Source organism: Alligator sinensis, unplaced genomic scaffold, assembly GCF_000455745.1.
Source record: "Alligator sinensis unplaced genomic scaffold, ASM45574v1 scaffold1129_1, whole genome shotgun sequence".
NCBI classification, from domain to species: Eukaryota; Metazoa; Chordata; order Crocodylia; family Alligatoridae; genus Alligator; species Alligator sinensis.
The window spans coordinates 429514-445294 of record NW_005842580.1 but is presented as its reverse complement, the minus strand read 5'-3'; the positions used below and the strand labels follow the sequence as shown (position 1 = coordinate 445294).

Here is a 15781-nt window from a genome sequence, read left to right as displayed (position 1 = left end):
ACTCCAGCCCCCTGCTCAAGGCAGGACCATCTCTGCACAAAACATCCCAGCTAAGTGTTTGTCTAACTTGCTCCTAAAAAATTCCAATAATTGCATGTAGGTCTTCCCAACCTCTTTAGGTAGTCTCTAATGGTGCTGTACTATCCTCAGACATAAAACAGATTCATTTAACGAACTAATAAGCACAAATTGAAAGTCCTGTTTTTATGCATTTTCACTAGAATTCCAATATGCATCCAAATGCAGCTTGACACAGTTCAGAAGTAAAGTATTGTAGTCTAGTAAATCAGAAATGGGCCATTCCACCATTTCCTAACACAATATAGAAGGTAGAAATTAAGAACTGGAATAAAATATGTTAAATTTTATAATCGCTTAAACAAGGATGCACATGTGTAGTATGTCCTCTTTATTAGCAAAAAGAAACACCAATTTTAGAATGACAGAATCACAGAACAGTGGGGCTGGAAGGGACCTCAGGAGGTCATCTAATTCAATCAACTGCTCAATGCAGGATTATTTCTATTCAAACCATCCGAGACAAGTGTTTATCTAACTTATTCTTAAAACTTTACAAATAACTCCCTCACACAACTACTAGGCACAATGCCTAAAATATCGAAAATACTCAGGCTTGCCACAGGTCAGGCATGGGGAAAAGGGCACTGTTGAGGTCCTAACATTGTAAGGACAGGAAGTAGTTGTTAAATATGCTCAAGAGAGTCAGGGAAGAGGGCCATGTCCCCCTGCTACAGAGGAAGTCAAAAGCTCCCACAGTTCATGCCAATCTGACTGGGGTAAGATTCCTTCTGGATTCCAAATGTGGTGATCAGTCTGGCCTTGAGCAGAGGAGCAAGACCCTCTAGCCAGGAATCTGCATTTTTTTAAGTCCCAACAGGATCATCAGCACTCTTCAGTCAAAATCTCCAGCCTTGACTGCAGCCAGCACCAGATGTTTCTGAAAAAGGCAGAAAAAAATTCTGACATCTGTGGCGTATGTAGACAAAACGAGGGGCATGTGTGCATGACACTTTAAAGTGGGTTAAATGCTTTTGCACCACTTTGATGGCATTGGTGCTCACACACATTGGCACCATATTGTGCATTAATTCTAGCCACTGTAGCACATTTGTCAACATAACGCACTTTAAATGACTTTGGGGTACAGCAAACTAAAACACCATGGAGTGAAGCACCGGGCTCTGTGTGGCTCAGGAGTTGTGCAGGAAGCCCGGCAGCAGCCTGGGAAGGCAGGCTCCACCAAAGGACAAAAAAGCAGCGAGTCTGATTTTTAAATTTTTTTTCCCCCTTGGAGCCTGCCTGCATGAGCTGCACAGGGACCCGATCCTTCCCTCTGCAGCTGCCCAAGCTTGAAGGCGGATGCCACCTGTGGGGGGGCCACCACTGCAGTAGAGGAGAGCACCAGCCAGCCCCACCCTCCCCACCACAGCCCAGGGACCACTCCACCCACTGGCAGCTCACCCTCCTTCCTCACCACTGGAGAGGCAGGTAAGACACGGGTGTACACAACACTTTGCCCTAAATTGAACTGGTGTTTTTTAAAAAACCACCACTTCAATTTAGGGCAAAGTAAACCCCCGTTTCATCTACACATGCCCATGTAGCGACAGGAGGGAGAAAACATTCTTGCCTGGCCTCATGTGGCAACCAGCTAAGCCTAGAAGCATGGGAAAAAACAAACACCCTCCACTCTGCTCTACAATCTAGACTAAACAAACTTTTGCATACATCATGCACCCTGACTGGAGAGCCAGAAGTCCCCTTCCTATCATCCTATCTGCCAACCCCATCTTTTTCAGGAAGAGTGAAACACAATGTAGCTGTTGAGCAGCTGGTTTCTGTACATTTCTATTAAGAGCTTACCTTGAGTTTACCAGCAGTAGGCCTAAGCCTTTCTTAGTTGTTCTTTTCTGCAAATCAACAGATCACTGTGTTTCAATGCTTGCCATGAGAATCAGCTTTCTTTAGGACAATAATAAATGCATGACAGTTCCACTTTCAGGGCTTTCCATCAGCCTGCCCGGCAGTACCATGTCCTTGGGGCAGGGATCCTTGCCATGTACTTTTACAGAACATTGCACAACAAGGGCCCATCAGATTAATACAAATAGATAGTAACAGGGACAGTGCGATGACTTTGGCCAGTCACATGTGATTTTATACCCCCGCTAGTGATGGGCCTTAGAGGCCTGGATTGGCCCTCATCCAAGATCACTGGGCATCACTCTCTAGGGGTTTCATGCAACGACGTGCTTGCTCTCAGTATCTGCTTCAAGTCAGGCTGTGTTACAAACCACATTCGCTGGAGCAGTATTTAAAACTCAGTCCTGTCACCAGCCGGGGAATGAGGTAGGCCTCCCACCGGTGACAGAGAAAGTGTAGTAAACAGTGCAAGCTATCAGTAAAGGTTAACCACAGCAAACACCAAACACACTTCCCCCAAGTTAGATATAACCAAGGGGCCCCACTCTGTCCTCCAGCTTGCTTCCTGCGCGTTGTGGAGATGGAGTGGAAGCAAAGAAGGCTGCACAACACCTTTGTGCTTCTGTTGAGGTGAGTGCTACAGGACAGCAGCCCTGGAGGATCGAATCCCTCCAGCATGCTCTGCTGCCAGCCCCCACTCCCTGTAGCACAGCCTGGGGCTACACACACCCCATGCCTCCTCTACTGGCTGAATTCTGCTCCTACAACCCCTCTCTGGACACAAACCTCCGTATCTTCCTGAGTCCATCAATTACTTCTAGTCACTCCTTCACCGGGAAGCTGGGTGAGTCCTTTGAATCAGACATCTTGGGTGTCTCCTATGTGAAATCACCTCTGCTTTCTAAGCTCCCAGGTGACTGTAGGCCAGGTATTGACAGGGTTCCCTGTTCTGAGCCCAGCCATCTCGTCTGCATCAGAGTAAATGACATGGTTCATCACAGCAGTGTCCTGACAGCCACTGGGCTGGTCTACCAGCTTGGTGTACTGCCTAAGTGGAGGACAGTGTGTGCACATCCCACTGGGGCACATTGGTGGGTGCTGACAGGTGGATCACATCAAAAAGGCCATAGGGACCCCATGATGCCCCCTCAGTGATGATGAGATCATGTAAGCCCATGTTGTGGCTACAGAGCTAGAAAAGTCAGAACTTCGCCCCATGTTACCGCTCTCCTGTCCTCACACAGCATTGGGGAGGGGTCCTTCCATCTGATTGTGCTAGAGGTGATGCTGCCTTCAGGGACCAGTCCTGAAGGTTCAAGCACATGAACTTATTGGTGACAGGAGAGACTTTGAGGGGAGGAGGAGACTCTGAAGATAGGGATGGATTCCACTTTTTGCCCTTCCCTCCCTAACTTCAGCAAATGGGTCTCCTTTGCTAAGAGCCCTGGGAGAAGGAGCTGGGTATCAGGAGAGAATCAAACTATATTGTTCCTCTGCCCCAGTTCAAGGAGCAGAGATGGGGCTTGGGGGGCTCACTGGATCAGGTCATCACTGGGAACAAGTAGTAGTGGGTTTTTTTCCATTGGGGGGACCTGAACTGGTGTGAAAAGCTGAAGATTTCTGGAAATGCCCCTCCATTTGATAGCAGGAGAGACAGGAGATGCAGGATGGTGCCTCTGAAGAGCTCACAGCCACTCCAGTCCTGGCATCTCCCGGCAGGAGGAGGACAAGTGGCAGGAGTTCTTGCTGCAGGGGGCTCTTGGCCAGTCCTGTTCTGGCTGGGGACACTGCAAGGAAGGGCTGAGGCATACTGTCTGGAGAGGGCTCCCAGCTACTCCAGCCAAGGCCTCTCTCTCAGCAAGGGGCTCGGTAGGAAACATTTCAGGCTGTAGGAAGACAGTGCTTTCTGGAACCATAGCATGTGAGGACCACGCTGGCCAAAGGCTCTTCTTGTGCTGCTGCCACCCTGCAAGCACTGCAGCCCATAGCTCCACTGCTGCCTGAGCCTCAGGACAGTGGTAAGTCAGAGCTGTGAAACCATAACCACAGCCCCCTTGTTCTCATTCTGAACAATACTGAGGCTATATTAAGGTCTCCCCAGGTCTGAGAGCTGACAGCAAGTGGATGGTGCTGGTGACCTCAAGCTACTAGGTACTGCCATGGGAGGGAGGAGAGGTTGCTTGGAACAGGGCCAGGGAGCAGGGGATCAACAGCTATGGAGTGGAGATGGAAAGCTTTAAGCCGCCCTTGGACAAGGACTGAAGTGGAGGGAGCAGCGCAGTGGGATAGGAAGGCTGGGCATGCCAGGTGTAGTGGGAGTGAAGCATGGAGAGCAGGAGGGAGAGTGTCCTATGCTGGAGACTGAAGCCCTCAGCTTGCCTGTGCCATGAAAACAGGGCAGCAGGGTGCAGGGAGGAGTGGAGAATGCTGCCAGGCAGACAGAGCCCTCTGGACATGGTGGAAGAGTGAACCACAGCAGGGCTAGGCCAGGGGAGAGGTGCCAAGTGCTGGATGCTAAGGTTTCTGTAGATGCCCTGGGCCAGGTAGGAGGCTGAAGACAATGGGCAGACAGCGCTGGAGCCTGGGGCCTGGGCATGAGGGAAACAGGGCTGGACAGCCTGGTGGGTACCACCTTTGCACTCACCCGAGCTCTCCGTGCAGCGACGTTTGATCACTGACTCAGCATTTTCCTTACTGTAAACGTGAGCGCTGCCGACCGCAAGCTGCAGCACTGAGCTGGAGAAGACATGCAGGAGAGTCACTTCAGGCTGCCAGGCACTAACCACATCCTCCCCACCTGTGCCGGGTGGATGAACCTCATGGTGGCCCTAAACCGCTGATCCTTTTCCTCCAGCCGGTATGGGTGCCTGTCATTCCTCAAGCCTCAACAAGACCCTGCACACATCAGCTTTCGGATTACAAGGGCTGAAACTATCACTCTGGAGGCACTCTTTTTCAAGAGAGAGGAACAAGGCAAAAAGGGGTGAGAAACCCTGGCAGAGCTGCATGGGGAGCCCAGGGCTTGGATAGCAGGGCAAGAGTGAGGGACACTGGTAGAACTGTGTGGGGAGGACATGTACTGCTTCACGGCCCTGCTTCTGAGCTCGCACATCATTATTGCTCTCTCTATTGAAGAAATACAGTTGATGCAGTTTGTAAGCCTGACCATGCATTTATTTACACATTGATTTAAAAGAGAAAAGCCCTTGCACTGAGCCTGAGGTTCCTGTGCAGAGACTTTGCTGCAGCAGTTTCAGTGTCTGCCTTCGCCAAGCAGAGAAAGTTTTGCACCTCTTTGAGGTTTTCACTTGAGGGGAGGAGCAGCAGGTGGCTGTGTTTCTTGCATTTGGCCACCGCACTCACCAACTGGAGCTGCTGGCGCTCAGTTCAAAATGTGATTTCTGAGCAGAGGGGAATGGAAAAAACAAATAGATATTTATATCTTGCACAGCCAGATCACACGACTTCCTGTTGACTAAATAGACCTCCTGGTCCCTGCTTTGGGCTGGATAATTGCTTTGCAATATCTTTTGATTTTTTTTTTCTCATTGATTTCTCAGACTCCTGCTGCCTGAGCCTCTGCAGACAGAGAGTGGGGGTGATTCTTTTCCCTCAAATTCCTTTCCTTTCTTGTCTCCCTTTACTGAGCTTGCACCCAGCTGCCAAGAGCCATGATTTATATTCAGAGTCCCCTGTAGAGGTGGAGCAGTACTCCTGTGGACCAGCACACCCTCCAGAGCACCCTCACCACCCGCCCTGTTAGGTCTAAGGAACATAGAGGGGTCTCACAGTGCATCTAGATTACCCACAAGCTGTGCAGGAACAAAATATAGACATGGCAGGACCTTCAGTGCAAATGCCCTCTTGAGTGGAGAACAGCTGAATATGCGGTGTGTGGTGCCACAGACGTGTCTACAGCACCACGTACCGCACTGCTGCACTCATCTTGACACGGCCATCCTGTGTATAAATAAAAATACTGAACTCATGAAAAAGGTACCCTGGCTGCATCTACATGAGATGCTGACTGCACAGTAGCCCAATACTACTGTGTAGTAGCATCATGTGGCAACAACCATGATGCAACACTACTGCACAGTCATATGAAGCTACTGCACAGGAGCATCACAAAAAAGACATTTGTCAGTGCTACTGTGCAGTAACTCATATTACTCCACAGTAAACAAGTATTAAATGACTGTGCAATAATGACTGCACAGATGTAGTCATTACTACATCTTACAGCCCCTGGTAAGTAATTCAGTATCAACAAAGGGCTTTGAAAGATGCTTATAACTATAGTTATTCTAATTGTTTTCCTTCCATCATCATTCCACAAAGAACAAACATCCTCTGGCTTACTCTTTGGAAGTAGAGACAGTACTTTGACTCTTTGAGGGCATCTCCCATTTGGGGTGGGTAATCTAGTTCAATTTTGTATGAAGCATGATATTTGTTCAAGCTGAAGGGAAATGTGTACTCTAAGACTCTGTCCAACCAGGAGCGTAGGCTGGGAGGCAAAAGATAAAGGTTTCGGACTGCTTTCAGGGTGGAAAATTTGAGGTAATGTTTGCTGCAAGCATTTGGCTATGAAAATTAGGAACCAGAAAAAGAATGCAACTGAGATGTCCTTAATTTACCTGATGAGCCACTGACAGTTGTGTTCTTGAGAAGCAGCAGTTTCTGTGGTATCTCTTGATATTTTAGGATTGTCCTGCAGAAGGATCCTTCTGTCTTTCTTAGCTTACATATTAAAAGGCTGAAGGCAGAGTAGAGATGCACCCTATAAACTAAGAGAATCAGAGATGCATAAGTTTTCCTGAGCAAGAATTCACTTCATCAGATGCAGGGTGCAGATGAACAGGCTAGCAAAGACAGAGAGTGATTTGAATACGAAAGAAAGGGAAAGAAAGAAGGGATGGAAAACAGAAGGCAGTGACAGTGCTGAGAGAGGTAAACAAGTAATAAAACCATAGGGACAAAGGGCCGGATCACAAAAGCAAATCCAGATAATGGGATAAGAATCCATGGTCCCTATCTAGACTATACATCCAGTATCTAAACATCCAGTCTATGGATGGTTTCTTGTGCTGCAGTTTCATGCTCACATATGCTTTTAAAATTTTGCTGCATAGAAGGCAACATATGTAATGGTGACAAAGGGATCTAGGGGTATTACTGGTACAAAAAGTTTAGAAGGATTAAAATGGGCATATATTTATATACAAATATTTGGAATATTCTCAGCAATTATATTAGCTAGGGGACATGTTTATAAAATGTATAAATGCTTATGGTCTAGGACATCGATGAAACCCTAAGGGTCATCAACAGCTGTAATTGCCATTGCCCCTAAAACCAATAGAGCTGTGACTGTTTACACCAGTCCCTAATTATGTGGCATGTGGAAGAACTCCACAGTGGGCACATTGCTTTGGATGTGTCCATTGGGAAGATCCTTGCTCCCACCTCTGGAGCATCTGGGGCTGCCTCTTCTCAGAAGCTGGAGAATGTGCCTTATAGACTCATTGGAGAAAAGGGCCCCAGGTTTGAGCTGGTCTGACATTTTGACTGTCCCTTATCTTTTTGCATAGCCTGGTTTCATATGACTCTCTCAGGCTGAAAACCTGTGAAACAAATACAGAAATGCAAACAAGCACAGGCAGCTGGAGAACTCACTCCAGCATTACAAAGAACAAGAACATTTTCCTCACAACTCCTCCGCAGCCTCATCCCATCTTGTCCTTCCACTGAGGATGTTTCTCCATCCTCAGGCAGTGGGTAGGACTTGGGATGCTTTGTTGGGAGAAAAGGAGGAGGAAGAGGTATCATGTCAGAGAGATCTTCCAACTGGCCTCTCCACATTCTCCCTGAATTGGACTGCTGTCCAAGTCTTGGCTTCCCGTGCTGTCTCCAGGGTGAGGCACAATCCTGCCAGGTGCTGAGGCCCTTCTGGGGGATGTGGACATGGCTGAAGGCTCGAGGCTATTAGACGTCAAGGCAGGGAACTCTGGTTGCAAAGCACAGAGTGGATATGTATGGTGCCAGGGCTGTGATTCTAAACAAGCAGAGCGGTCAACAGACTCATCCACCATCTTCCTGAGATGTGACATTGAGGCTCTTGGCCCTGACCCTGCCCTGAATAGCCTGCAAGCAGATGTCTCCCCCAGCTGTGGTGTATGCACACACTGTAAACAGAGGGACTGGGCCCTTAGCCAGGAGAGATCCCTTGGGCTTTTTTGCATAAAGCTGTGTAATTTTGAGTCTTATTATTTATCTTTCATATTTACACTGTACCCACAAGCATCACATCGAGGTGTCATGCTGCAGAGTAAACTGCATCACTGCAGACTGTGCTTTGCCTCACAGAAGGCACGGATGCACAAGCAGGTCACTGCAGGTTAAGGGAAAGCACAAACCTATCACGTCTGCAACCTGCCTGCTCTGACTCCGCACCAGGTGTGAAGTAGCTTGCCCCCTTTTCACTGAGGGGCTTCTATCTCACATTTACTACGAGGAAAACCCAGGAACATGCCCAGTTACTGCACAGTTGCTAACGCGCTGCGAATTCAAACCCTAGATTACCTAATGGGAACTTTTTCATGTCCCTTACTCTAAATCTCTGTTGCATCCTACTTTGGAGACAGCTCCTGTGCTCAACTGTAATGCCGCTGTGTGTTGTGACCCAGTGGCTATGTCCCACCCCAGAGGCAACTGCTTCTCAGCATCTGGAAAGCAAAGTCTACTTTTGGTCTGAAAAGCCCTTCATTCTCCTTTTTGGAAGCAGGGGGAACACAGGGGAGAACAATGCAGATCAGGAACTAGTTGGGAACCAGTTCCCTCTCTTCTTTCCATGAAAGCTTTTCAGATGCCAGTAAATGACACTCTATGATGCATCCCCCACCATCCCCACAAGGTGGGTCAATGTCATTGCACAGATGGGGAAACTGAGGCACAGAGAGTTTACATGGTTTTGTTCAAAGTTACACAGTGAGTCTATGGCTGACTGCCTCCTGGTCCTTTCTAACCACTAGACGATGCTTTCTGACTTTTTATAGTATTAATATCAACTTATTATGGTTGATCAGAGGTGGCAGGGGACCAATGATCAGCACACTGTGGGGAAGCAGCCAATCAGGGTTCAGCATCTTTTAGAACTGATGCCCCTTTAAATTTTAACTCTTTCCTCACCCACTCCTGAGGTCTTGAAGACTGCTAACTCCTCCCCTACCCAAACCAGGCTGAACCTGGGGGGAGACGCTGTGTGGGGGTGGCAAATGAGGGAGGGACACCCAGGGCAGCTCTCACTTCTGTGCGCCAAGCCACAGAGCTGTTCAGACGGAACAAGTGAGCAGGGTCACTCCACCATCCTCCCGGGGTCCCCCCGCCACACTGAGAGAGACCCCCGGCAGCCATGGACAGGTAAAAAACAGTGCTCCAACCTCTTGCTCATAGCAAAGCTCAGGACTTCTCCCTCTGCACTAAAATCTGCCTTGTGCAGCTGCCTGCCCGCTCTCCCTCTCTTCATCTGACTCAGGCCCCTGCTCCCCCCATCCTCTCTCTGTCTTGCCCTCATCCCTCCGTCTCTGGGTCTCTGTCATTCTTTCTCTCTCTGACTGTCCCTCATGACGTGTTTATCTCTCTCTCTTTCTATCATTTCTCCCTACTCTCTGTCTACCCTGTTCTGTTACTTTCTCATATTCTCATATGAAACGCAGACAGACAGAGAGAAAGAAACAGAAGGTGGCAAAGATTCAGGGAAGGATCTTAGGCACCTGCTGTCTATTACTCAAGCATCTCAGCCCCTGTCCCTCCAGTCCCCCTCTCTCTCTCTCCACCTGCTCTGTCTCCTGTTCTCGAGTTCAGTCCATATGCTGGTGCCCAGGCACATTCCACCCCAGACTCCCATAGCCCTCTATGTCCTACCCATTTTCAACTAAAAATATTCCTTTCTACCTTGGAGCTCACATAAGCTCTTTCTGGATTCTCTCTCTTGCCTTGATTTCCCAGGGGATTCTGCTAGAGGAAGGGGTTTAAATATGCATGGAGATGACCCAGGCAACCCTGGCAGAAACTAAGAGGTTAAAGCCAGGGAGCAAGCTCCCACTAGATGTGGGCACCTCCTAGAGTTACTGTCAACTGAGCAGGGTTCAGCAAGGGCAAGGGAGTTCTCCTTGGTCATTAAAGAGCACTCATGCACCAAAGGTTTGAATCAAACTGCCTGCACCTGTGTGGAGGAATGACATGCTAGGGCACCAAAATAAGTAGCTGCTCTATTTGGGGGCAGAATTGTTAAAAGGAGAAATAAGATGAAACAGGGGAGGAAAAAAGAAAGGGGGAAACAAAAAGGAAACAATTTGAAAGGGAAAATTTTTACAGAAAGATTCACACACACAAATCAAGTGAAAAAAGACTCTCCTTCCTTCTCAAAACCTGCAGAACTGAAAATTTTCAGGTTCTTTATACAGGGCTTTTTTCACAAATTGTTCATGTTTTTCATGCTTTTTCACATTTGTTTACAATTTCCTTTTTTTTTTTTTTTCATAAAATGTTCCCATTGCCCATGGTTTTTCACAATATTGTTCACAAAGATTTTCTGTAATCCCCTCAGCTCCTGTGTTCTGCCCCTTGTAGTGCAGCATCGTAATGAGGGGTGGGCAAATGGGGTACCAGCCCTGGGTGCACACTTAGAGGGGTATAAGAACAGCAGCTGCTGCCACAGCCACAACCAGCCCAGCCCCTACCACCCTGGTAGTTATGCCCCTGTTACGACTGACCTCAGCTAAGACCTTAGTACTATGTCCTGAGTGTTATACCTGCCCCTTCACAGGTAACAGCAAAGGTTATACTCCCTGGGCACCTGAGCATCAGTCACACAGGAGGCAGGGTAGAAGGGGCATCCCCTCCCTGCCTCCTTCTCGTATTAAGGGGAATAATTCCACGCACACGCACATAGACACCCCCCTGCGGTAACCCGCAGCTGAAACTGAAAAATCCTGAAATGAGCCATGGGTCATTTAATTAGTACTTTGTAATCTAGAGCTAGAACATCTGTGTGTGCATGTGTGAGTGTGTGTGCGCATTCCAGGGAGAGCTGGAGGAGGAATGTGAGCAACCCGAGTGAAAGCAAAACAAGTAGGAAAGAAAGCAAGAGTGATAAGAAAAGGAGATGAGGGAAGAGAGAACAGGACAGGTGAACAAGTGGGAATCAAAGAGTAGGGTACAGCAGAGACAGAGAAGGGGTCATGTAAGTGTTGATGGACCTTGTTAATTGAGCAGTGTTGGCCTGGGGCAGTGCCTACCTAGGGAACCCCCAAGAACCTCCCTGCTGGTGCTGGGATTGATGTCATGTGTTCAGTAGCTTAGGTCTTTCCTTTGGCCGAGTGCTGGCTGCAGTGGCCCAGGGTGGTGCTAGTGGGTGCTGTGCTGCAGGGGGTGGGTGGTTTAGGAGGGCTTCTTGCTAGGAGGTGCTGCGCTAAAGGGAGTGGGGTGGGTAATATGATAGAATGTGATATCGTTTATTACACCGAGTATCTAATAAAAGATATCACGTCTACTCAAAGAAACTTGCCTGCTTATGTCCTTAGAGCGATACAGCTACAACCACAAACCCAGTAATATGATAGAAGGCACTCTCCCAAGTCAGTGCTGACTGCAGCGCCTCAGGCTGGTGCTACAGGGGAGGATGGCATGGGCAGAGTGGCTCAGTTGCTCTCTGAGTAGAAACAGATGTCTCCTGACATCTTATTTGTGTCACCATAAACATTTTTATGGATGCACAAATGCTGAGCAAATGGATGCTGATACCTTTTGACACACTGCATGGAAGGAAAATTAGTGGCACCACAAAAGCTAGTAATAGACTCTGCTGCTTTATTGCAGTGGGTGCCTGTTAACTTTGTGGAGGAAGTGTATAAGAAGCCTAAGCTACTCTCACTCTCCTGCCACCCTGGGCACATGCTCTAGGGGCTTGAGGGAATCTCAGTGTGCCTCTCCATAAGCAGGGAGGCCAGGGTTACCTGCTTAGCCAGACCCACTCCCCCACGATCATGGGACAGCGGGTCCAATTGGGCAGGGAAAAGCACCTCTTTTCACACTCAGTCACACCTGTCCCCAGTGATCCTGGGGGACAAGTCTTGCTGAACAGGGAAATTGGGGAGATCACATCTCCTCTTATCCTGCACTATCAAGGGTGGGGCAGAGGAGATATGTGTTTGGCCCCATGAAGCAGATCAGCCCATCAGCTGAGCCATGATACATTGTGACAGCACTGATCCACTTCATTTGGAGACATCTATTTCTAGCCCCTGGGCCCAAACTAGTGTCCTGGAAGAGGAAGAAACAACTCCCCTTGCAGCTAGCAATAGTTGGGTCTTATCTATATCTAAACTGAATAACATAATGCATTCAGTGCTTTACACATGGCTATGAGTTTAAGGGTATAAAGCAGAAACTGGGATACATGAGCATGTGTGCATGTTCTACCTGTAATGTATGGTAGTATCTTGCATGTCAGATTGAGAATTGTATGGGAAGAAAAAAGGTTGTGTGTGAGGGAGAGTTGCATGCATCTGTGAGACAGGGTGTGCCCAGGGAGGGAGGGATTTTTGTGTCAGTATGCACAGGGGAGGCGCTGCTGTGTCAGGCAGGAAGCATGGCAGGGGTGAAGGCAGGTACACTGCATGCAAAAGAAGGGATGTGCATGTACATGCACTGACATGTGCAATGGAGGGGTGAGGACTGTGAGAAGGTGTGATGATGTGCAAACGAGTATATGTTTGTACAGCATGGCTGTTCTCTGTGTGTGTGATGGGCAGGAATACATGGATGTGCTGGCAGAAAGGGTTTGTCATTTTGATTTCAAATGTAGATGAGATGCTCAGAGATTTGGGTTCAGTGGGCAAAAAAAGTGCATGTGTGTGTGTGTGTGTATGTCTATCTGTGTCTGTGTAATGGTGGGATCTGTGGTTGTTGCAGAGACTCAAACTGGTTTCAGGCAGAGAGCCTCCACTCCAACACAGTGAACAATAGACACCGGAGCTGAACCCCCCTCTCCTAGATTTTGTCCCCACCCACTGCCCTCTTAGTGTCCCAAGCCCAGAAGCAGATAAACCTGCATGGGCCCCTTTTAGAGGAAGGAGGTGACAGGCCAGGATTATTTTTAACCCATTCACTTCTGTTTTGCATTGCTGTGGGAAAGGCACACATTCCACCACAGCAAGCACAGCTGTGTAGAGCTGCTGCTGCTGCTGCTGCACCCCCACATGGGGGCTTTGACTTCCTCCTCCTCCTGCGGTGTCCCCACAATGGGGCCCACCCAGGGCAGGGGAACCCTGCAGGTAGAGGTATCTTCAGGCATTAGGTCCCAAACCAGTCTCCCCACCACTCAGTGGGTTATCACAGGGGATCTAATGGGAGGGCTTTAGCCTGAGTGCTAATACTCCCATTCTGCCTCCCCTGGACGCCTCATGCCACAATATCTGCTTTTCCACTGGGTGCATCAGGGTGTGGCCAGCATTAGCTGTGTCCAGGTCTAGTTTGGATGGATGGAGTCACACAGTTCAGAAACATCTCTGCAGTCATGGACCCAGATTTCCCAGGCTCTGAGATACATCCCCATTTATTCCCCACTTTGCAGGTCCCTCCTGTCCTGCCCACGTCCTCTGGACACATGCAGGCTATTTCAGATCCCTGCCCTCCCCCTCTTAGTTTCTGTTTGACTGAATTCTACACTCTGAATTATTTCCATTCCCCCTCAAAATGACACCCCTCCCTACCCCTCACTTCTATCTCTGGACCAAGTGCAGGTCAGGACAGCATTGGGGCACAGCAGGGCCTCAGAACAAAGGTGCAGGGAGCAGAAGCACAGTCCTGCCAGGGCACTGGACAGGGGTACAGTGCTCTCCTGCTCCAGGACATGCTGGTATGGTTCCTCTTCCTTCCACCCCCACAGCCTCCTGATGAAGCAGAAGAAATTTCTTTATAACTTCAAGAACCTGCGCTGGGCCAAGGGCCGGCACGAGACCTATATGTGCTACGTGGTGAAGCGCCGGGACAGTGCCACCTCCTGTTCTCTGGACTTTGGATACCTGCGCAACAAGGTGGGCACTAGTCTGTCCAGATTACCCACCCCACTTGTCTGCCATCCACAGTCCTCTCTTGGCCCACTGCCACCCCCTGCCCCAACACACCAGCTCACCTTTGTACCTCTCTGTCTCCACACCCCACCAAGCATGCCTCCCCTGCTGCCCTTCTTGCTGCCCTCCCACCCAGTATCCCTCGGTGCACTCCACCAAGCTGGGGTTGATGAGAGAGTGGTGAAGCCATTTCACTCCCTCCCACCCAGAGGTATGAGCTTGAACTCCATGCTGCCCTCATACCAAAGGTTGTCCTTACTCCACCCAGCATGGGGAGTCAGAAGCAGCTGGAGAGGATGGTGGCAACATCACCCCTGTGTATGCTTGTGGATCTAGAAATGTGCCCATTAACCATGCTAGGCTGAGGGTCTGCGAGGCTTAGGAGGACCTGTGACCTGTGTGACTTCTGTGTGACACTGGTCTGTGCCTCTGGCAGCTGGCAGCCCCTATCTATGCTCTTTCATGCCCACTAGGCCCTTTTCCCCTCTGGTTTCTGCCCACCCTGCCACACTGTGCCTCACTCTCTGCTCTCTGCCCCAGTCGGGCTGCCATGTGGAGGTGCTCTTCCTGCGCTATATCTCTGCCTGGGACCTGGATCCAGGGCGTTGCTACCGGGTCACTTGGTTTACCTCATGGAGCCCCTGCTATGACTGCGCCAGGCATGTGGCTGACTTCCTGCGGGCCTACCCCAACCTGACACTGCGCATCTTCGTTGCACGCCTGTACTTCTGCGAGGGACGTAACGCTGAGCCAGAGGGGCTGCGGCGTCTGCACCGTGCCGGGGCCCACATTGCCATCATGACCTTCAAAGGTGGGATGGGCAGGTGGGGAGAAGGGAGCTGAGAAGGGGGGAGAAGCATGGGGTGAGATGGGAGAGGATCTGAAGGGGGAGGATATGTGGGCAAGGGCCTGTAGGGATCCCTGGGGAAGCCAGGTCCTACCCAAGGTGGCCCTGACCCTGGTACTTGTGCTTTCTGCCCTGGGCAGATTACTTCTACTGCTGGAATACCTTTGTGGAGAACCGGGAAAGGACTTTCAAGGCCTGGGAGGGGCTGCACGAGAACTCTGTCCATCTCACCAGGAAGCTAAGACGGATCCTCCTGGTAAGGGTCATTCCTCTGCCTGCTGCCCTTCCCCACCACCAGCTTTCATGCTCTCCCCTCTCCCCCACCATTTCTTCTTTGCTGCTGCACCCTTGTTCTCCATTTTTCCCCTTTGTCTCTCCTATACATGCTCTCCCCACCCCCTCACTTCTTCACTCCTTTTTCACTTCCTTTGCCCTGACCACACACCTCTCTCCTCCTAGACTCATCAGTGCCCTTCTCTCCCCCTTCTCATGCCCATCTGTCCCTGTGAGATCTCTGTCCCCACAAAGCTGACCTGTCTCTCCTCCCCTCTCTGTGCAGCCCCTATACGAAGTAGATGACTTACGAGACGCCTTCAGGACCCTGGGACTCTGAAGTGGGTAGGAGCAGAGATCACAAACAAACTGAAGACTCTGAAAATCCTGGTCCTACAGTTGCTCTCTCTTTCTGTCCCACTCACTTTTTCTCCTCTTCTCTTCTTCAGCCTTGAGTCCTTGTGTCCTGAGATAAGGCCAACCCTCTAATGGCAGATGGCCCCTATCCATCCCCTGGTCAGCACATCCACCTGCTGATCCCTGGGAAAGATCAGGGTTGGTAGGAAATCCCCACCACAAC

At 49.6% G+C, this 15781-nt stretch overlaps 1 protein-coding gene across 1 annotated transcript; it reads left to right on the top strand.

The window, feature by feature from the left end:
• Window positions 1-9358: 9358 nt before the first annotated feature.
• AICDA (activation induced cytidine deaminase) lies at window positions 9359-15541 on the top strand. The gene is made up of 5 exons (XM_006032638.1): window positions 9359-9366; window positions 13898-14045; window positions 14622-14892; window positions 15069-15184; window positions 15488-15541. The coding sequence occupies exons 1-5, from the start codon at window positions 9359-9361 to the stop codon at window positions 15539-15541; spliced, it is 597 nt and encodes a 198-aa protein (XP_006032700.1).
• Window positions 15542-15781: the final 240 nt, after the last annotated feature.